This window comes from Vulpes vulpes, chromosome 3, assembly GCF_048418805.1.
Source record: "Vulpes vulpes isolate BD-2025 chromosome 3, VulVul3, whole genome shotgun sequence".
NCBI lineage: Eukaryota > Metazoa > Chordata > Mammalia > Carnivora > Canidae > Vulpes > Vulpes vulpes.
Window position 1 is genome coordinate 74,946,717 of NC_132782.1, and position 23,354 is coordinate 74,970,070.

Sequence of the window (23,354 nt, forward strand, 5' to 3'; positions counted from 1 at the left end):
ATCAGACTAAAATATTCCAATATTTTTCTCTTTTCCCACCTTAACTACAATACTTTACCATCTCTTCATTTTTAACATTCTTCCTTTTTGACTTTCATATTTCTACAATTACAGGTCCTAAATATATTTTCCACTTCTAGATTCCCTTCAACATACTCAACTTAATTTTGGGAGATACACAAGATATTTTTTTTGTTTTCTCTGCCTCATTTTGTTCTACAATGGCTTAAATTAATACCTTCTAAGTCATGACCAGCATGCACCCAGAACAAAGTGGTATACTGTGCTGTTTATTTTGTGAGATTCCTCATTCATATTCTTCCCTCCTCTTTTATCTCATTTATATTTTGGTGGTCAGTGTTGGGGGCTTCTACAAGTATTTCTGGTTTATATAAAATTGGAACTGAGCATCTTCAAACATACAGAACTTAATATACTCAGAAGTTCACCCTCTAGAACCCCTCAGGTAGACTACATTCTCCCTCCACTACAACTTCATCACCACCAACATCTCCCAGTCCCCTGCTTTTTTTCGTCTCCCTTTTTTATTCTTTTTTCTTTTTCTTTTTTTTTTTCTCCTCTTCGTTGCATCTAGGGTGAAATTTACTTAGGTTGTAGTTGATATTCTTGCTCAGCTCACTCATACAGCCACGCTGCACTGAGCAAAATGACTCGAAAGAACTCACCACAAAAGATCAGAAAGCCAATTCAGAAGCACAATTATAAAGCTACTGGTGGCACTGGAAAAAAAAAACATAAAAGAATCAAGAGACTTCATGACTGCAGAATATAGATCTAATCAGGCCGAAATTAAAAATCAATTAAATGAGATGCAATCCAAACTGGAGGTCCTAATGATGAGGGTTAATGAGGTAGAAGAAAGAGTGAGCAACATAGAAAACAAGTTGATGGCAAGGAAGGAAGCTGAGTGAAAAAAAGAAAAACAATTAAAAGACCATGAGGAAAGGTTGAGGGAAATAAATGACAGCCTCAGAAGGAAAAATCTACATTTAATTGTGGTTCCAGAGAGCGCCAAAAGGGCCAGAGGACCAGAAAGCATATTTGAACAAATAATAGCTGAGAATGTCCCTAATTTGGGGAGGGAAACAGGCATTCAGATCCAGGAGATAGATTCCCCCCCAAAAAAATCAATAAAAACCATTCAACATCTCAACATTTAATAGTGAAACTTGCAAATTCCAAAGATAAGGAGAAGATCCTTAAAGCAGCAAGAGAAAAAAAGTCCCTGACTTTTATGGGGAGGAATATTAGGGTAACAGCAGACCTCTCCACAGAGACCTGGCAGGCCAGAAAGGGCTGGCAGGATATATTCAGGGTCCTAAATGAAAAGAACATGCAACCAAGAATACTTTATCCAGCAAGGCTTTCATTCAAAATGGAAGGAGAGATAAAGAGCTTCCAAGACAGGCAGCAACTGAAAGAATATGTAACCTCCAAACCAGCTCTGCAAGAAATTTTAAGGGGGACTCTTAAAATTCCCCTTTAAGAAGAAGTTCAGTGGAACAATCCACAAAAACAAGGACTGAATAGATATGATGACACTAAACTCATATCTATCAATGGTAACTCTGAACATGAACGGGCTTAATGACCCCATCAAAAGGCGCAGGGTTTCAGACTGGATAAAAAAGCAGGACCCATCTATTTGCTGTCTACAAGAGACTCATTTTAGACAGAAGGACACCTACAGCCTGAAAATAAAAGGTTGGAGAACCATTTACCATTCAAATGGTCCTCAAAAGAAAGCAGGGGTTGCCATCCTTATATCAGATAAATTAAAATTTACCCCAAAGACTATAGTGAGAGATGAAGAGGGACACTATCTCATACTCAAAGGATCTATCCAACAAAAGGACTTAACAATCCTCAATATATATGCCCCGAATGTGGGAGCTGCCAAATATTTAAACCAATTAATAACCAAACTCAAGAAATACCTTGATAATAATACACTTATACTTGGTGACTTCAATCTAGCTCTTTCTACCCTGGATAGGTCTTCTAAGCACAACATCTCCAAAGAAACGAGAGCTTTAAATGATACACTGGACCAGATGGATTTCACAGATATCTACAGAACTTTACATCCAAACTCAACTGAATACACATTCTTCTCAAGTGCACATGGAACTTTCTCCAGAATAGACCACATACTGGGTCACAAATCGGGTCTGAACCGATACCAAAAGATCGGGATAGTCCCCTGTATATTCTCAGACCATAATGCCTTGAAATTAGAACTTAATCACAACAAGAAGTATGGAAGGACCACAAACACGTGGAGGTTAAGGACCATCCTGCTAAAAGATGAAAAGGTCAACCAGGAAATTAAGGAAGAATTAAAAAGATTCATGGAAACTAATGAGAATGAAGATACAACCGTTCAAAATCTTTGGGATGCAGCAAAAGCAGTCCTGAGGGGGAAATACATCGCAATACAAGCATCCATTCAAAAACTGGAAAGATCTCAAATTCAAAAGCTCACCTTACACATAAAGGAACTAGAGAAAAAGCAACAAATAGACCCCACCCCCAGCAGAAGAAGACAGTTAATTAAAATTCGAGCAGAACTCAATGATATCGAGACCAAAAGAACTGTGGAACAGATCAACAGAACCAGGAGTTGGTTCTTTGAAAGAATTAATAAGATAGATAAACCATTAGCCAACCTTATTAAAAAGAAGAGAGAGAAGACTCAAATTAATAAAATCATGAATGAGAAAGGAGAGATCACTACCAACACCAAGGAAATACAAACGATTTTAAAAACATATTATGAACAGCTGTACGCCAATAAATTAGGAAATCTAGAAGAAATGGACGCATTCCTGGAAAGCCACAAACTACCAAAACTGGAGCAGGAAGAAATAGAAAACCTGAACAGGCCAATAACCAGGGAGGAAATTGAAGCAGTCATCAAAAACCTCCCAAGACACAAGAGTCCAGGGCCAGATGGCTTCCCAGGGGAATTCTATCAAACGTTTAAAGAAGAAATCATACCTATTCTACTAAAGCTGTTTGGAAAGATAGAAAGAGATGGAGTACTTCCAAATTCGTTCTATGAGGCCAGCATCACCTTAATTCCGAAACCTGACAAAGACCCCACCAAAAAGGAGAATTACAGACCAATATCCCTGATGAACATGGATGCAAAAATTCTCAACAAGATACTAACCAATAGGATCCAACAACACATTAAGAAAATTATTCACCATGACCAAGTAGGATTTATCCCTGGGACACAAGGCTGGTTCAACACTCGTAAAACCATCAATGTGATTCATCATATCAGCAAGAGAAAAACCAAGAACCATATGATACTCTCATTAGATGCAGAGAAAGCATTTGACAAAATACAGCATCCATTCCTGATCAAAACACTTCAGAGTGTTGGGATAGAGGGAACTTTCCTCGACATCTTAAAAGCCATCTATGAAAAGCCCACAGCAAATATCATTCTCGATGGGGAAGCACTGGGAGCCTTTCCCCTAAGATCAGGAACAAGACAGGGATGTCCACTCTCACCACTGCTGTTCAACATAGTTCTGGAAGTCCTCGCCTCAGCAATCAGACAACAAAAAGACATTAAAGGCATTCAAATTGGCAAAGAAGAAGTCAAACTCTCCCTCTTCGCCGATGACATGATACTCTACATAGAAAACCCAAAAGCCTCCACCCCAAGATTGCTAGAACTCATACAGCAATTTGGTAGCGTGGCAGGATACAAAATCAATGCCCAGAAATCAATGGCATTTCTATACACTAACAATGAGACTGAAGAAAGAGAAATTAAGGAGTCAATCCCATTTACAATTGCACCCAAAAGCATAAGATACCTAGGAATAAACCTAACCAAAGAGGTAAAAGATCTATACCCTAAAAACTATAGAACACTTCTGAAAGAAATTGAGGAAGACACAAAGAGATGGAAAAATATTCCATGCTCATGGATTGGCAGAATTAATATTGTAAAAATGTCAATGTTACCCAGGGCAATTTATACGTTTAATGCAATCCCTATCAAAATACCATGGACTTTCTTCAGAGAGTTAGAACAATTTATTTTAAGATTTGTGTGGAATCAGAAAAGACCCCGAATAGCCAGGGGAATTTTAAAAAAGAAAAACATAGCTGGGGGCATCACAATGCCAGATTTCAGGTTGTACTACAAAGCTGTGGTCATCAAGACAGTGTGGTACTGGCACAAAAACAGACACATAGATCAATGGAACAGAATAGAGAACCCAGAAGTGGACCCTGAAATGTACGGTCATCTAATATTTGATAAAGGAGGAAAGACTATCCATTGGAAGAAAGACAGTCTCTTCAATAAATGGTGTTGGGAAAATTGGACATCCACATGCAGAAGAATTAAACTGGACCACTCTCTTTCACCATACACAAAGATAAACTCAAAATGGATGAGAGATCTAAATGTGAGACAAGATTCCATTAAAATCCTAGAGGAGAACACAGGCAACACCCTTTTTGAACTTGGCCACAGTAATTTCTTGCAAGATACATCCACAAAGGCAAAAGAAACAAAAGCAAAAATGAACTATTGGGACTTCATCAAGATAAGAAGCTTTTGCACAGCAAAGGATACAGTCAACAAAACTAAAAGACAACCTACAGAATGGGAGAAGATATTTGCAAATGACATATCAGATAAAGGGCTAGTTTCCAAAATCTATAAAGAACTTATTAAACTCAACACCAAAGAAACAAACAATCCAATCATGAAATGGGCAAAAGACATGAAGAGAAATCTCACAGAGGAAGACATGGACATGGCCAACAAGCACATGAGAAAATGCTCTGCATCACTTGCCATCAGGGAAATACAAATCAAAACCACAATGAGATACCACCTCACACCAGTGAGAATGGGGAAAATTAACAAGGCAGGAAACAACAAATGTTGGAGAGGATGCGGAGAAAAGGGAACCCTCTTACACTGTTGGTGGGAATGTGAACTGGTGCAGCCACTCTGGAAAACTGTGTGAAGGTTCCTCAAAGAGTTAAAAATAGACATGCCCTACGACCCAGCAATTGCACTGTTGGGGATTTACCCCAAAGATTCAGATGCAATGAAACGTCGGGACACCTGCACCCCGATGTTTCTATCAGCAATGGCCACAATAGCCAAACTGTGGAAGGAGCCTCGGTGTCCATCGAAAGATGAGTGGATAAAGAAGATGTGGTTTATGTATACAATGGAATATTACTCAGCAATTAGAAACGACAAATACCCACCATTTGCTTCAACGTGGATGGAACTGGAGGGTATTATGCTGAGTGAAATAAGTCAATCGGAGAAGGACAAACAGTGTATGTTCTCCTTCATTTGGGGAATATGAATAATAGTGAAAGGGAATATAAAGGAAGGGAAAAGAAATGTTGGGAAATATCAGGAAGGGAGACAGAACATAAAGACTCCTAACTCTGGGAAACGAACTAGGGGTGGTGGAAGGGGAGGAGCGCGGGTGTTGGAGGGGAATGGGTGACGGGCACTGAGGTGGACACTTGACGGGATGAGCACTGGGTGTTTTTCTGTATGTTGGTAAATTGAACACCAATAAAAATTAATTAAAAAAAAACAAAGATAAAGAGAAAACCCTTAAAGCAGCAAGAAACAAGAGATCCCTAACTTTTATGGGGAGAAGCATTAGGATAACAGCAGACCTCTCCACAGAGACCTGGCAGGCCAGAAAGGGCTGGCAGGCCAAAAAGGGCTAAAAAAAGGGTCCTAAATGAGAAGAACCTGCAGCCAAGAATACTTTATCCAGAAAGGCTCTCATTCAGAATAGAAGGAGAGATGAAGATTTTCCAAGATAGGCAGAAACTGAAAGAATATGTGACCACCAAACCAGCTCTGCAAGAAATATTAATGGAGATCCTGTAAAAGAAAAAGGAAGCCCACAGAAATAATCCACAGAACCGGGACTGAACAGGTATTATGATGACACTAAAGTCATATCTTTCAATAGTAACTCTGAACATGAATGGGCTAAATGATCCCATCAAATGATGCAGGGCTTCAGACTGGATAAAAAAGCAAGACCCATCTATTTGCTATCTAGAAGAGACTCATTTTAGACCTTAGGACACAACCAGCCTGAGAATAGAAGGTTGGAGAACCATTTACCATTCTAATGGTCGTCAAAAGAAAGCAAGGGTAGCCATCCTCATATCAGAGATGAAGAGGGACACTATATCATACTTAAAGGATCTATCCAACAAGTGGACCTATCAATCATGGATATTTATGCCCCTAATGTGGGAGCTGCCTAGTATATCAATCAATTAATAAAAGTTAAGACATACTTAGATAATAATACACTTATACTGGGAGATTTGAACAAGGCACTTTCTACAATTGACAGATATTCTAAGCACAACATCTCCAAAGAAACAAGAGCTTTAAATGATACACTAGACCAGATGGATTTCACAGATATTTACAGAACTTTACATCCAAACGCAACTGGGTCCTCCCTGGACATCACCACAAGGGGACACCCCCAGTAGATACCGTCTTCTCCAGTTCAGGGCAGAGGGGCAGCTGAAAAGACATCTGGCAAGGAGGAAGCCAGATGGAAAAGCCAGAAGCCAGATGGAAAAAGACTTTTGGGCTCATGACTAACATATTTGTAGTTGAGCTTGGTCCCAGCACTCACCTTCTCATCTTGCCTCCTATGACCTGGAGTCTGAACACAAAAGATAAGTCAGGTTTCCAACACCTGGCAGCTGGTTTCTGCCCAGGAAGGGCATGTTCCTCTCCTCTGTCCCCTCTACACACACACACACAGAGGGGTAACAGTTGTGAGCCCACTCAGCTCCCAGTGTGGTCTGCTCTCCAGTGGGCTGCCCCAAGCTTCCTGTGGTACCTGTTGGTGTCTCCTGCCACATGACCAGAAGCTTTGGAGAAGAGGGCCAAATTGACGTCAAAAGCAACATGAAAATCTCTCAGTCTGGACTCTCCTGAGCCCAGAGTGCCTGGAAGTAATGCTTTAAAAAAAAAGTAAGAAGAAAAAGAGGCAGCATATATATGTACAATGACATATTACTCAATGGTCAAAAAGAATGAAGTCCTGCCATTTGCAAATTGAAATATAGAACAGAATCTGTTTCTCCAGCATGATAGCTAGGTTTCATTTTCCTGGGCATGGATCTTCTCGATTACTATACACACACACACACACACACACATATACATACATACATACATATATATATACATATTACTATATATATGTATATACATATATATACTATATATATGTATATACATATATATATACACACACACATACATATATATACATGTATATATAATTTATATATAAATTAATTTTAGTTAGATGTAAAGCAGAGATACAAAGTGCTTCTGGTACAAAGTGGAAGCTACAGAACTATTACAAAAATGGGAAGGTTAACAGGGTAGCAGTGTCTTGGATAGATTTAAATCAAAAGCCTAAAGTAGCTGTATCATGAATTCAAAGTCTGTTGTAGTTATCTGGGTATAAGGCAGTAATTTCTTAATTTGGGAGGAACAGGATCACAGACCTCTTCGAGAATCTGATAAAAGCCATTGACTACTTTCCCACAAAGGCCTGTAGATACACACCATATTTTACATATACAATTTTGTAGAGTTCAGAAACTCCCTAAAACCTTCCTACACTGACTTCAGATTACTATATATATATATATATTACATATTATTATAATATATATATTATAGTATCCTTAGAATCAGAGATGATCCAGACTCCAGAACCTGATCTTTCAAAATCTTGTCCTCTTAGTACTCAAGGACCATAACTTCTTTTTAGTTTCCTTGTCAACCTTTTCTTCATCCAGTACTCTGGTTAAATATCCTCTGTTCACCTTATACAACCAAATGGCAACATCATTTACAATCACTTTTGTCCTCTGCTCACTGGTTCTTCCCTCTTCTACATTCATTCCTTGGGTTTCAGGGTCATGACCGGGCCTTGTCGGGGGGAGGGGGGGGGCGGTGGGGACTATATATTTCTTGTAAAATTTATTTTTGGTTTTATTTCTTCCCCCAAAGAACTGTTTGTCTTTCAAAATCTAAGGCACTAGGCCTGAATCCAAAGAAAAAACAAAAAAGTTCAAAACTCATCATGAAGAGCCATTTCATGGTATGATAATGCAAAGATTCACCAGGGACAATTCATACTTGGAGAATTCTAGAATGTGATGATTCATCACAAGAAAACCATAACAGATCTACAGAAAAAACCCTCATTCTGTGAGAATGAGACAAAGCATAAACAACAGTGTAGTCTGAACCAAAGATTTTTTTTTGGGGGGGGGGATTGGTTTTTTGGTGTTGCTTTATATAAAAGGACATGAAGGAAAAGACTACAAACAAAACTCACACTTACCTCACCATAAGGAATTCTTTAATGTTTAACCACTGGAATTAAAATTATAAAATAAGAAAGGACCACGGTAAGCAGTCTCCACATCTCCTGATATTTATGCTCTTGTGTAGCCCCGTTCACACATTGAATCTGGATCAGCTTCTGACTTACTTGATCCAACAGAAATGCAAAAGAAGTGTTGTTCTGGACTTCTAAGTCTAATCATTAAGAAGGTCTGGCAGCTTATGATTTTATAATTTTTGGAATTCTGTAGAGGTTATACACACTCTTGGAAGCTAGAAAAGCCCTTATATAGGAGGGTATTTGACATACCAAGCTGTTTAGTAAAAGATAAATCATACCCAAAGAAAGGTTTGGCACTTTGCCCTGGCTCCTGGGAGGTAATCTTGTAAGTCCTTGGAATGTCCTGCCTGACAAGAGTGAGTAATCTAGAAATCCTTCTAGTGATTTACTGAACCTGAGGGTAATCCTGGGAACCTTCTAAACATACAAAGTTTCTCCAATCCAAGTCTCACAAATAATTTCTACTCTATCCTATTGTCTATGCTTCCTGATGTTATGTTACTAATGCACACGATCTCAGCACATTATCTAGGACTGGGAAGAGTCAAGAAGGTTGTTTGAATGAGCAGAAGTAGAACCATGCTTCCTAAGGCCAATCCATGAGCATGGAATATTTTCCCATCTCTTTGTGTCTTCCTCAATCTCTTTCAGAAGTGTTCTACAGTTTTTAGGGTATAGATCCTTTACCTCTTTGGTTAGGTTTATTACCAGGTATCTTCTGCTTTGGGGTGCAATTGTAAATGGGGTTGACTCCTTATTTTATCTTTCTTCAGTCTTTCTCTTTCTTCATTGTTGGTGTATAGATATGCCACTGATTTCTGGGCATTGATTTTGTATCCTGCCACGCTGCCAAATTGTTGTATGAGTTCTAGCAATCTTGGGATGGAGTCTTCTGGGTTTTCAGAGCTTCTCAATCTACTTGCCACACTTTCATCTCTGTTACACTCTGAATAATTTCTTATGGTTTACCTTGCAGTTTACTAAGTCCCCCTTCAGCTCTATCTAATCTGCCAAAAACCCATCTACTAGGTTTTTTATTTCAAAGGTTACTTGCTCCTGGTGTTATTTAACTCGTTCCTCTATCTCCTGTATTCATTGTAAAATGGTGATTAGATCTAGAAAATTGAATAGATTCAGATCACTTTTTATGCAATATCATTTTATAGTCATGTTATATACTTTCTTCTTTTACACCAAAAGATGTATAATGTCTAGTTGACTCACTTTTACTGATAGTAAGATTAATTTGGTGGCTCAGGTAGTATTACTCTGCTTTTTATTATGACGTTGCCCATCAATCTTTTAATGATTTTGTTAACCTTTAGTGATATTATTCATCATTTCATTAGTGGTTGCAAAAAAAATATTTTTTAATTCTGTCATTCCTTATGCGTTAATTATTTGGTCATTTTGAAATGCATTTTGTATCATATTTTATGATAGATGGGTTTCTTTTATTTTTCAAATAAAACTTGGTGCCCTAGGACTCCCCAAAGCAACCAGGGCTTTACTTTTAAGTACCTTTATGAACTCATGGATTTTTATATATTTCATGTTTTTCAATCCATTGCAGTTATAATTCTCTTTAGCCTCTTATAATTTCATCTTAGTTCAGTGGGAACTGCTTCGGGTAGGCTTCTGACCTGACTCCATTCATCTTTAATAGCTCTCTTGATTTCTGACACAGGATGTCCCAAGTTTCACTCACACATTTCCTGCTCAGTCATTTTTCAAGGATCCTTTGTTTCTTTCAGAGAAAAATGGTATATAAATACCATTTTTTCTGGGTGCTAGGAACTGATTAATCCTGGGTTTTTAGGCTTCCTAGAGAAACTTTTTTGTTTGTTTGTTTTAGATTTTATTTATTTATTCATGAGAGACACAGAGACATAGGCAGAGGGAGAAGCAGGCTCCCTGCGGGAAGCCCAATGCGGTACTCATCCAGGATCAGTATTTGAGCCAAAGACAGACACTCAACCGCTAAGCCACCCAGGAATCCTACTAGAAAAATTTTTTTGGAGAAAAATAAATCATGTGCTCATACTTTATTCCCAAATCGAATTTAAATTACAAGGCTTTTACTTTGCTTCTTTGATTTTATTGTTATGGACTGAATTGTGCCCCCCCCCATTCATATGTATGTTGAAGCCCTTAACCCCCAATGTGATGGTATTTGAAGACAAGACCTTAAGGACACATTTAAGATTAAATGAGGGCATAAAGGTAGGGCCCTAATCCAATGGATTAGAGTAAAAGAAAAAGAAAACACCTCCTGTCTGTTTTCTCTCTCTCCCTGTGCACACATACACAGAAGAAAGGCCATGTGAGGACATAGCAAGAAAGTGATCATTTGCAAGCCAGGAAAAGAGCCTTCACCAGATAGGGACCTTGACCTCAGACTTCTAGCCTCCAGAACTGTGAGAAAATAAGCTTCTGTTATTTATATGCCATATTACACATAGTGTTACCTCCTCTCTGTCCCTTTGCCTCACATGGCCAATTTCCCAATCACTTCTCCAACCCACTTCCTTTCATTCCCACTGCTCTAAGTTAGGTTTTCACTATCCCTGACAAAGCATCTAGCCTCCAATCTCTCCAATCTGTGTTCCATACTCCTACCACAATGATATTGAAGTCTAGCGAAACTATTCATTTCTCTCAAAGGGGTCTCATCACTTAGAGGTAAAAGTGAGGCCCTTAAGAAATGCTTCCCAGGTGGAGCCCCTCCCCGGCCAACTTGAATCCCTCCACTCTTCCCGATCCTATAACCGGGCAGTATCCGTCTCCTGCTCACCATACTGCCTGTCAAACCCCAGCACGCCTGCACATGCTCTCCATCTGCCTCACAGGCCCTCTCCACATCCCATGTCCATCTCCCCTCAAGCTGTAGCCCCTGTTCAAGGGTGATGCATTGCTCAAGTGTCCTCCTCTCTGCAAACTTATGCAGTCCTTTCTCAAGGTTCCATTACCCACAGCCGTACACGTATTTCCTCACCCATCCGTCCTTACTGGACTGTGGGCTGTCTGGAAGCGGGAGTGTCCTGTGAATCATCTTTTTGCCCAGCGCGGAGCGAGAGAAGTCGTACACCTGTTGGCTAAAAAAGAAACGGGTGTTGGACAGACTGATGTATGGGAGAACTCTTAATTTCCCAGTCCTCCCTCAGCAGCTGCTAAGACGTTCCGGTGGTCAAGCACGGACCACACCCACACTGCGGCCCTCAGAGGTCCCCGGAGCCTACTGCTCTGTTTCTCTGAACTCCCTAACTTCCCTGTCCTCCTCGGTCTGCGAAGACTAACGGCCCGTCTAACTTCCTCATAATCGTCACACACAAATATGTGCCAATGCTGGACTTCTCTCCGTCTCGCGGATATGGAGAAATAACACCGAAAATCAAATTGGGCACAAAATCCTACTGAAGTTTTTCTTGAAAGCGGACGTGGGGTAGAACGCGTAAGTCTAAGCATTTAGCGGCGTTGGATGAATGAATGAGGTTCCTCTGATTTGGAAGGCCTTGTCCGAGTCTGGGAGCCCAGCATAAGAAGAGGAAACCGAAGGGAATAGTTAAATAAAAGACCGGAATACTCCAGCGGCCCCGCGCATGGAGAAAAGTCAGGGACGAACCTCCCGGTCATAGACGGTCCGGGGTTCCTTTAAGGGGAAGTGGGCGGAGCCCTGCCTTTACCCCGCCCATAGCTGAGGTGACACACGGTCCAATGAGAGGAGACGTCTGACGCGGAGCTACTTGCGTGACGTCATCACGCTCTGAGGCGCGCCGCGGGACCCGCGCGGGGAAAGTAGTGCTCTGACGGTCGCGCAGCTGCTGCAAGGGGTGAATTCGGGGGAGAGAGGCGGTTCCCGGGGCGTGCCTGGAGGCGCGGTGAGTGGCCTGACCCCCGGGTAGTGCGGGGTTTGAGGATCGGTCACCCCAACGAACCCGGGCCCGGTCGGACGCACCCAGAAAGGCAGCCCCCTGGGAAGGTGTCCTGCGAAGTTGGGCGCCAGAGCCCTCCGCCAAGTCCTCTGGGCTGCAGCCGGGCTGGAGCCTTCGGGATAGGCGAGAAGGACGGGGCAGCGAGGGCCCTCGTGCACGAGCGCTGTGGAGCGCGCAGAGCTCACCTGCGAGCAGACCCTGGAGAAACTGAGGCCTAGATGACCGTGACACCTTTGTAAACGGTGTCGAGATGAGAGCTTGGACTGAGGAAACAGTGCTGATTTCAGAAGGCTGACAGAAACCGTTGCTGAACGTCAGCAGTTCGAGTAACAAAATTCATCTGGTGAGTCCTAACCACCAGCATATTCAACGTTGAAATTTGTTTTTCAGGTGACCAAAGCCACAGAATGTCAATCGTTCGTTCATCCGTCCACGCCAAATGGATCGTGGGGAAGGTCATTGGAACAGCAATGCAAAAAACAGCTAAAGTGAGAGTGACCAGGCTTGTCCTGGATCCCTATTTATTAAAGGTGAGAGACGTCCTTTCTTCCGGTGGCTTTGATAAAACACCACCATGTTCTGAGCAGAGAAAGGTCCCCATCAGTACAGATAGACCGACCATCTGCTGCAAGCCAGACACTGGGCTGATCTGTGGGTGTAACAAATTGAACTGATCGTGGTTCATTCTCAAATTCTAGTGACACATGAGGTTAATTTCAACTCAGTCTGGTAACTGCGATAGTCATTCCCTGTGCAAAGTACTGAGAGCAGGGAGCAGGACACCTGTTTCTTCCCACATCGCTGAAGAAGAGCATCCTTAAGCTGAATCTCAAAAAGGCTCTTATTCAGAGGACCGGGTTTGGAGGAGCCATGATGAGTGGTTTTTGGAAGTTCTTTCAGCCATTAAAGGGCATGAGACTGTACAGGGACAACACATGGTTTGGCAACGCCAAGTGCAGAGCTTGACCCTAAGTTGGCACAAACTGTTGTTGACTGAATGCAAGAACAATGGGAGCTGGGTGACAGAGGTCTTGTATGTGGTATACAGGGATTTCATCCTATGAGTAAAGGAAGACAGAGACATAAGGATGAGGACTGGAGATAAGGAAGTGGGTAAGAAGGCTATTACAAAAAGTCTGGGGATCCCTGGGTGGCGCAGCGGTTTGGCGCCTGCCTTTGGCCCAGGGCGCCATCCTGGAGACCCGGGATCGAATCCCACATTGGGCTCCCAGTGCATGGAGCCTGCTTCTCCCTCTGCCTGTGTCTCTGCCTCTCTCTCTCTCTCTCTCTGTGACTATCATAAGTAAATAAAAATTTAAAAAAAAAAAATTTTTTTTTTTTAAAAGTCTGGAATGGATATAAGGACCTGAACAGTCCTTGGAGCAATGGGAATGGAGTGAGAAAAGCAAATTTTAGAAAGAAGGGACAGGGTCCTTGATTTGTTAGATGTGCAAGGGAGGAAGAGGAAAGTGCCAGGGATGGTTCTGCATTCCAGGTTGGGTGCACAGGTAGGTAGAAATGCTCTTTGTTTTCTAGGATGAAAAACACAACAGCAGAGGGTTAAGGGTATGGGGCACCAGGTGAGTTAAAGAGCGAAATAAAGTGGTATTTTATTAAACACAACAACAGCAGGGCACCTGGGTGGCTCAGTGGTTGAGCACCTTCCTTTGGCTCAGAGTGTGATCCTGGGGTCCTGGGATCAAGTCCCACATCGGGCTCCCTACAGGGAGCCTGCTTCTCCCTCTGCCTATGTCGCTGTGTCTCCATGAATAAATAAATAAATAAAATCTTTAAGATTTTATTTTATTTTATTAAGAAGAACCCCCTTAACTGTATTTTTTTTTTTTTCTCCAAGTCCCAGTTTGTTTTCTGTGCATTACTTTTTCATAGCCTATACTGCATGGTCAGATCACAGATGGGAACTACTGATTTGTTCCTCTTTCTCTCAACAGTATTTTAATAAGCGAAAAACCTACTTTGCTCATGATGCCCTTCAGCAGTGCACAGTTGGGGATATTGTGCTTCTCAAAGCTCTACCTGTTCCACGAACAAAGCATGTGAAACATGAACTGGCCGAAATCATTTTCAAGGTTGGACAGGTCATAGATCCTGTGACCAGAAAACCCTGTGCAGGAACTACCTACCTGGAAAGCCCAGTCAGCTTGGAAACCACCTGCCTAACAAAAAATCTAAAAGAACTCAATAGTTCTTCAGCACAGTGAAGGAGGATTGGAAAAAGGAGCCAAAGGGAAAGATTTATAAGTTTGCTTTATGGAAAAAGAAATTTTTCTAAGTTCCAAACTGTCCAATTTCTGTTCCAGTGTTTATGGAATAGCTAAAAGTAAATGAAGTAAAGACCTTATTAAAATTTTTCACCAAAGTTTAAAGTCATGTTTAAATTTCCTTTTCACTGGACATAAAGTTTCCTCTTACACTAAGTGTGCCCAGCATTCCCCTGCATTGTTTTGTAAGTTCACTGTTTTAGAAGCTGTATTTTTTTTCATTCAAAGGAATCTTGAAATTACCTTAGAATCTTTATTCGGGGAAGAAAAAAACCTTTTGATATTATAAAACCAATCAGACCACATTAGGTGAATATTTATTTTTGGTGGCATATATTTGAAATTAATTTAAATTGTTTTCTATGATTTAGCCAGTTACAAATGGAAATAACAGATTCGGGTCAGACTTTATCAGATTACAGTCTGTATTAAAAATGTTGACACATAGAAAATAAAACTTGAAAATTCTATCACTTTTCTTTCATCCTGTATTCTAGAGTAGTTTCATAGGACTGAGTGCATATAATCTGATACATTGATGAAGTTTTAGAGTTTCTCACACTGTGCACTTGAGTTAGAGAGGTTTTTTTTTTTTTTGAGTTGGATAGTTTCAATTTTGTTGCTGCTTTTTAATAAACTATGAACCTAGATTTTAACCTGAAGAAACAATGAGTTATATATTTCAGTTTCCTGGCTTCTAGAAACTTGGAGCATATTTCGGTGTAACTAATATGTGTATTGTACAAGCACAGGGTTTCAGCAGTAACCATAAGCACTGCCCACCCACTCAAGGCTCATAGTCTAGCAGGGGAGGTATGTGCATGTTTCTTCATAGGAGAGAGGCACTTGGTGGGTTGGGGGAAGAAATTAGGATAACTTCCCGGAAAAGGCTAGATAGTGCTTGAATGGAATCTTAAAAGAACAGTCTCCAGGCTAATAGGTGAGGGTTGTGGAAAGGGCATTCTAGGTAGTGTAAAATCCTGAAAATATGAGAGAAAGGAGCATAACCAAGGGGTTCTGCAAGCTGATGACGACTGCTGGGACATTTTGAACATGAGTGGAGCTCAGGTAGAGAAATAGGTGGAAATTATACTGTAAGTGGTTGTGGGTTTTTGACATTTTTAAAGAGAATGATATAATTAGATTCACACTCCAATAAAAGTAATAGCATCGGTGTAAAGAATGGGACTGAAAGGGGAAAGATTAGAGGGATAGAGACAGATCTGTTCAAAGATTAGTCCTAAGATCAAAACTGAACTGGGTGAGGAAAGAGGAAAAGAGGTTAGATAGATGATGTTCCAACAAGCAAAAGAGTGTCTAGGTCTCCGACAGGTGGGGTTAAATGGAACCTGTTATCCTGGAAAAAACAGGACACCTGTGCAAGCCATCTCAAAAACCTCATATTTAAAATGCTTATATATACTCTTTTTTTAAATCTTAAGATATTTTTCCTAATAATCTTGGTGTAAAAATTATGTTCCAGGAATATGCCCTGTATTTCTTTAGTGGCATTGAGTAACCTAAGCTGTACACCTGTGAGATAAGAGTACTTCCCCATCCCCCGCCCCACCAGTAAAAAGCATTGGGTTAATGGTCCTCCAGAGCAAGAGGATAGTGGAGGGAAAGATGCAGAGTAAGTGGCCTAATTCTAAGTAGCACAAAAGCAACATCAAGCTTACATCTCAGGGAAAAAAAAAATTTTTCAGGAAAATATATTTTAAAGCATTGGTCTCTTAAAAAATAGCTGGGAAGTTGGGAGAATGTGTGAGAAAGTCACAAAGGGCACACCGACATCACTGGCTTGAAGAAGCTTGCTTCCTGCAGTGGAGGATTGGGACATGTACTTTCTGCTCTGGGGAAAGCTCATTTTGGCCTCCCTTTTGGGTCTAACAGCTTTCTTTCTTTCTGTCTGTCTTTCTTTTTCTTTTTCTTCTTTCTTTCAAGATTTTATTTATTTATGACAGAGAGAGGCACACAGAGGGAAGAAGCAGGCTCCATGCAGGGAGCCTGACGAGGGGGGGGATCCAGGGTCTCCAGGATCATACCCCGGGCTGAAGGCAACGCCAAACCCCTGGGCCATCGGGGCTGCCCTGTCTATCCGGGTTTCTTAACCAGCTCACTAAGCATAAGCCAGTTGAGATCAGGAACCCGCTCAGCCACACAGCCTCTGGTCTCTTGTCCTGTGTCCCTTGGTCTTTTTTCTAATGGCCTCCAAGAGATATGTATGTCCCCGGTCTGGAGCAAATCCTTGCCACTCCTCCATCCTTTATGACACTTTATGTCCTCCATAATGGCTCCCTGACATTATTAACATGTTCAAATAGTCCTCCAGTCAGAAAACTCCAAAGCTGCCTTTGCCTCCAGGAAGCCCAGCTCCTGCCCCCACCCCTCTTAGGCAGAGGCCTGCCTGGATCACAGAGACGTCCCAGCTTTGCAGTCCTGAGGGCAGTTTCCTCTTGGCCTCCGCAGATTTGGACTGCCCTCCAAATGCTCCCCTCAGGCTGGGGCCTATTCCTTGTTTCTCCCCCTTCTCTCACTGACTCCCTTTCTGCCTAACTTGTCTTGGTTGCAGCTTTCAAGGTTACATTTGTGGCTTTTATCTTACCCAGGATACATTTTCCCTAAACCGTGCCATCATGACCTGCTTCTTGGCCTGAGATGCCCTCCCTTCCATGGGTCAACTCGTGTCCCCTCAGTGCCCTCTCTCATGTCGCCTCTTGTGAGCCTCTTCCTGCCAACACTTGACACACTCGGCCAGTTGTTGGTTCATATCCTGCCCTAACAGATGGGGGTGGCAGCACCAACCAAGGTTGGGATGAACGGGAACAATGTAGTCCCTAGACCACGAGATAACTTCAATATGTTTACATCCAGAATGATTCTTTTTAATTTAAATTCAATTTGCCAACATATAACACCAGTGCTCATCCCATCAAGTGCCCTCCTTAGTGCCTGCGACACAGTTATCCCATTATTCCCATCCACCTCCCCTTCTGCAACCCTTTGTTTCCCAGAGTTAGGAGTCTCTCATGGTTTGTCTACCTCTCTGATTTTTCCCACTCAGTTCCCCTCCTTTCCCTTATAATCCCTTTCACTATTTCTTATATTCCCCATATAAGTGAAACCATATGATGTTTGTCCTTCTCCGATTGACTTACTTCACTCAGCATAATACCCTCCAGTTCCATCCACGTCGAATCAAATGGTGGGTGTTCATCCTTTCTGATGTCTTCCATTGTATACATATAGCATATCTGCTTTCTCCATTCATCTGTGGAAGGACATCGAGGCTCCTTACACAGTTTGGCTATTGTGGACGTTGCTGCTATGAACATTGGGTGCAGGTGTCCTGGGTTTCACTACATCTGTATCTTTGGGGTAAATTCCCAGCAGTGCAATTGCTGGGTGTAGGGTAACTAACTATTCTTAACTCTTTGAGGAACCTCCACACAGTTTTCCAGAGAGGCTGCACCAGTTCACATTCCCACCAACAGTGCAAGAGGGTTCCCCTTTCTCCGCATCCTCTCCAACATTTGTGGTTTCCTGTCTTGTTATTTTCGTCATTCTCACTGGTGTGAGGTGGGATCTCATTGTGGTTTCGATTTGTATTTCCCTAATAAAAAGCAATGCGGAGCATTTTCTCACGTGCTTGTTGGCCATGTGTATGTCTTTAGAAAAATTTTTGTTCATATCTTCTGCTCATTTCATGACTGGACTTATCAAACTCAGCACCCAAGCAACGAACAATCCAGAATTTTTTTTTTTTTTTAAGATCTTATTTATTTAAAAGAGAGAGAGGCAGAGACACAGGCAGAGGGAGAAGCAGGCTCCATGCCGGGAGCCCGACGTGGGACTCGATCCCAGGACCCCAGGATCAGGCCCTGGGCCGCAGGCGGCGCTAAACCGCAGAGCCGGTACTGTACAGTAACGTCTGCTCATATTTCTCCTGCGCAGGCGGGTCAGGACACCCAGCTTCTTCCGCAGGGGGCGATGTCCTCTCCTGCTTCGCCGTCAGTTGCCCCTGGCGGCCACGCCCTCAGCCCCCAGCCCCGGCGGGCCGAGCCCCGCTCCGCCCCGCCCCGCCCCGCCCCACTCGGCGGGCCCCGCCCCGCCCCACCCCCGCCTCGGCGGGCCCGGCCGGGGGAGGGGTCGCGGTGGTGGCCGTGGGGCGGCGTCGGCGGCGTCAGCGGCGGCCCGCGCGGCGGGAGCCCAGGCGCCAGAGCAAGATGGCGGCGCGAGTTGTGCAGGCCTGTGGAGCGGCCTGGGCCGGCGGCGTCCTGCGGCGGGCCGCTCCCTGCAGCCTGCAGCCTGTGCTCCGGTGAGCAGCGCTGCCCTCCCGGGACCGGCCGCGGAGTGGCCGCCAGGGCGGAGGGCGCGGGTCCACGGCCCGCCAGCGCTCCCTTGAGCAGGCCCCGGGCAGCGGGGGCCGGGGCGGGGCGCGTGAGGGCCTCGGCACAGTCAGAGCGCTGTCCCGGCCGGCCGTGCTCAAGGTCACGGGGGGACGGCGCCCGGTGCCCAGGCCACGTCCGCGCGCCGTGTGGGCCTGGCCTGTGGGACCTTGACCCGGCGCGACCCAGGCCCTGGGCTCGGCATCCGGCTGCTCGCGGGCGCCCAGGGCGGGCTGTGCGCAGGGCCTGGGGTCCGCTCTGCGAGTGGCGCCGCGGACAGCACCGAGCTCCAGGGGGGAGAAGAGCGCCTGCCGGTGAGCCCCGGGAGCGCGGGGGCGTCGCGGGTGGGCTCGGCGCTGCCGGCCGTCGGAGTGGGGTGGAGAAGTAGGTGACGATCAGGAAGGTTTTACAAGTCATCAGCCCCAAGTAGGCCTTGGGTTCAACTTTAGACTTTTTCTAACCTCTGTGGATTAAATATTCAGCTCTCTTGAATTCATCCCTCTGACACATCCATGTCCTGTTTTCCATCAAAAACCAAGCTCCTACTGACTTACATAGATTTGCTTTCTTGCTTTCTTTACATTTGTCACTTAAACGTTATCTGTGGTTTAATAACGAGCCTCTAGAACTAAATTCAGTTGCTGCTTAACAAAAGAGTAAAGGGACTGCCTGTTCTTTAAACACTTATTATGGGCCAGAGAGTTTATTTAATTTAATCCTAGTACCAATCTTAAGGAAGTAACAGGATCTGCATTTTATAGATGAGACGTAACCTCCATGGAGGTGAGACATCCAGCTGGAAAAGGCATTTGAACTCAAGTTTATCAGGCTTCAGGCCTGGCACCCTTCCCTTCCTAGGACTAATGTCCACCTTGTGTTTCCAAATTTTTTTTTTTTAAGATTTATTTATTTATGATAGACAGAGAGAGAGAGAGAGAGGCAGAGACACAGGCAGACGGAGAAGCAGGCTCCAAGCACTGGGAGCCCGATGTGGGATTCGATCCCGGGTCTCCAGGATCACACCCTGGGCCAAAGGCAGGTGCCAAACCGCGGAGCCACCCAGGGATCCCCCTTGTGTTTCCAAATTTGATGTTTATGTTTCCAAGTTGATGAACAAATCAACCTTTTATTTTCATTCTGTTACTGAGCATCTGCTGTGTCTTATTTTTTTTCACACAGGTGATAAGAAACTGTGAAATTTATATTTTCTTTTTTCCAAAAAGACCCAGCATATTCACCTATAGATCCCATAGTCACAAAAGTAGTAAACTGGAGATTTGGACCTGGGTCTGCCCAGTACCCCCACTTCTTGTGGGGTCAAATGCTCTTGAAACTGAAGCACAACATGTCAGCTCTTGGATTACTCTCTCAGGCCCCTTGTATCTTTTGACTGCCTTAACTGTAGATGTTCTTTAGGCCTCAGTCTAGACCCAATTAATTCACTGCTTCTACAAATACTGAATGTATATGAGTGTATATGTCTTTGAAGTTTTGTGGAACTCAGCATAATAGTCATGGTCACTATGCCCAGCAAGCCATATGGCAGAGGTAAAAACCCATACAGACTTAAAGATTGAGGTAGTGGTGTCAGAGAACATCAGGGAACCTACCACATGAAATCATGGAAGGCCTCTCCAAGAAGGTGCCATTGAGCTGCAGCCTGAAGGGTCAGTGTGCAGGAAAGCCCTGACTGGGAAGGAGTGAGGCATACCAGCAAGCTCCAGAAAAGCCTAGGAAGGGGAGCATAGTAAAGGGAAGAGAGGCTAGAAGACGGTGGCAGGGAGCAGTAGCCCCATAATTCCAGGCCTTGCAAGCCATTTTAGAGAGTTTGGAATTTATACTGAAAGCCACGGAAGACATTTAAAGATATAAATTCTAGTGTGACAGGATCTGGCCTGTGTTTTTAACATACCAATCTGATTTGGAAAGCAGACAGAATCAAGGGTTGTGGCCAACTGGGCAGATGCTGGTGCCATTTCCCGAAAGTCCCTTGTTCTACAGGCATATGAGTGCCCATAATGTGCCAGGCGCTGTTGGGAAATATCAGTGAATAAAGTTGTTGCCATCTGGGAGCTTGCTCCTAATTCAGAGAAGGAAGAACAGGAAGGGAGAATCCAGAGCACTTCTGAACCTGGTAAAGTTGGAGATGGCTGTGAGCTATTCAAATGGAAAGGTATTTGGCCTATTTGATCTATTTGACTCTTCAAAGGAGATGTCTGGACTACACGTTACATTTAGGAGTTGTCAGTATATAGGAATGCTAAATGTTGATAGATATGTAGGTTTTGTTATACTGTTTTGCATTTAATTGAAAATTTTCTTAATAAAACATTATTCATAGGAATGGATGAGATTGCTTGAAGAGTGTGGATAGAGAAAGGGCTGAGAAACAGGCTTTGAGATGTCAACATCCACAGGCTACCCACATTATGGAAAGAGCCCAGATGTCTGTCCACCAATGAATAGATAAAGAAGATGTGGTATATATGTACAATGGAATATTAGTGATCAAAAAGAATGAAATCTAGCCACTTGCAACATGGAACTGGCGTGTATTATTGTAAGCAAAATAAGTCAGAGAAAGACAAATATGATTTCAGTCATATGTAGAATTTAAGTCACAAAACAGGGAAGAAAAAATAAAGTGAGATACAAACAGGCAAACCATAAAAGACTCAGATATGGAGAACAAAAAGGGATGGGCATTAAGGAGGGCACTTGTTGGGATGAGCACTGTGTGTTATATGTAAGTGATGAATCACTTAATTCTACTTTTGAAACCAGTACTACAATTGAATGAAATTAAAACAACTTTCCCAGGCTAAATGTAGGAAGGAGAGGGAGCAAGGGAATGTGGGAAAGCCAGTGAGGTTGCTGTTTGTGGCAGTGCCCAAAGGGAGGTATTTCAAGGAGGTGGTGGCCAGCTGTGCCAGATGTTGCTAAAAAGTAAAGATGACAGAAGACTGGATTTGCCCCTAGGGATCCGTGTGTGACCTTGCAAGAGGGATTTCAGAAGGGAAGGATGCTGTCTTCCCAGGAGATACATGCTAGCACCTCTTACCTAGCTCTGCTCAGTGACAGGCCTGGAGTTGCATTTGCTTCGTGGACATTGCACTAATGTCCTGCTTGAGATGCTTACTGTACCCAGAATTTAACTCATCTGCCTCCTGCAGAGCCTGCCTGTTCTTCCTGGGTTCTCTCTCAAGTACTGGTCCGTCTTCCATTTCGTGGCCGCAGGCCCACCATCTCCCAGCTAGACACTTGCCAGATCTGTCAGTTCTACCTCCAGCATGTCTTGGCTCTGCCTTCTCTCTCACCATCTCCCTGGTTCCCTTGCCTAACTCTTGGCAACACTTGTCTGGAGTCCCATGAAGAGTGAGGACTTGAAGCTGTTGGTGAAGGGGGCAACTAAAGAATTCTGAGCAGAACTTTTTCCTATAGGAAGATGTCCAATACATAAACCTGGGCTGGGTACTGCTCCCTTTTCTTTCCCATCCCATCCCACCCTTGCCAAGGAAAACTTATAACAGTTTGGGAACAACTGGAGATAGTTTAATGTATGAAGGGGACATTAGAATTATTCTTTTCCTCAGATGTGAGCATTGTACCATGGTTTTGTCTTCATTCTCAGGAGGTGCATGCTGAAGCATTTAGGGATAAAGTACTGTCATGTCTATACTCTGCTTTCAAATAGTTTGGTAAAAATAAAGAAGGAAATCTATATAGAAAATTTAAAATGATAAAATGTCACTTTTTTCACCTACGTGCAGGATATAGAAGTCTTTATTATACTGTTCCTTTGTCTTTGTGAAGTTTTTTTTTTAAGAGTTTATTTATTTGAGTGGGGGCAGGGAGGGAGAAGGATACCTCCCACTGAGCAGGGAGCCCAGCGTGGGGCTCAATCCCAGGACCCTGAGATCATGACCTGAGCTGAAGGCAGATGCTTAACCAACTGAGCCATCCTGGCGCCACTTCGTACAATTTTTAAAAATAAAAGGGGATAGCTCTCTGAAGAGGAGAGGAGGTTTGTTGGGATAGCAGGAGGGTTGGTGGTGAGGAGGAGAGTCACATAATGACTGCTTTCATGCAGCTGCCTCTCTCCCCCTCACCTCCAGCTATATTCACATACTCCTGGCTTTGGCAGGTATGGTTCTGCTTCCTCTCATGGGCATCCACCTGACAAGTGTTCCTCATCTTTCAAGTTTTCAGTTCAACATGTGCTTCTTCAGAGAATTGGTTCATGTCTCCTCC

The 23,354-nt window shown here is 43.3% G+C and overlaps 2 protein-coding genes across 2 annotated transcripts in view; both read left to right on the forward strand.

The window, feature by feature from the left end:
• Nucleotides 1-12,227: 12,227 nt before the first annotated feature.
• On the forward strand, nucleotides 12,228-15,185 carry MRPS17 (mitochondrial ribosomal protein S17). Its single transcript, XM_026017512.2, has 3 exons — nucleotides 12,228-12,379; nucleotides 12,824-12,963; nucleotides 14,386-15,185. The coding sequence occupies exons 2-3, from the start codon at nucleotides 12,841-12,843 to the stop codon at nucleotides 14,653-14,655; spliced, it is 393 nt and encodes a 130-aa protein (XP_025873297.1). The 5' UTR covers nucleotides 12,228-12,379; nucleotides 12,824-12,840; the 3' UTR covers nucleotides 14,656-15,185.
• A 3,532-nt stretch (nucleotides 15,186-18,717) lies between these two features.
• The window catches only part of NIPSNAP2 (nipsnap homolog 2), a 34,776-nt gene continuing 30,139 nt past the window's right edge, over nucleotides 18,718-23,354 (forward strand). The window contains exon 1 of the mRNA XM_072752748.1: nucleotides 18,718-19,033. Within this exon, the coding sequence (XP_072608849.1) occupies nucleotides 18,942-19,033 (92 nt within the window). The 5' untranslated portion in view covers nucleotides 18,718-18,941. The remainder of the gene's footprint in view (nucleotides 19,034-23,354) is intronic.

Coding starts and splice junctions, on each gene's coding strand:
- MRPS17 (XM_026017512.2), top strand. CDS start 12,841: ATGTCAATCGTTCGTTCATCCGTCCACGCCAAATGGATCGTGGGGAAG. Junction 12,964..14,385: donor TGGATCCCTATTTATTAAAG/GTGAGAGACGTC, acceptor TTCTCTCAACAG/TATTTTAATAAGCGAAAAAC.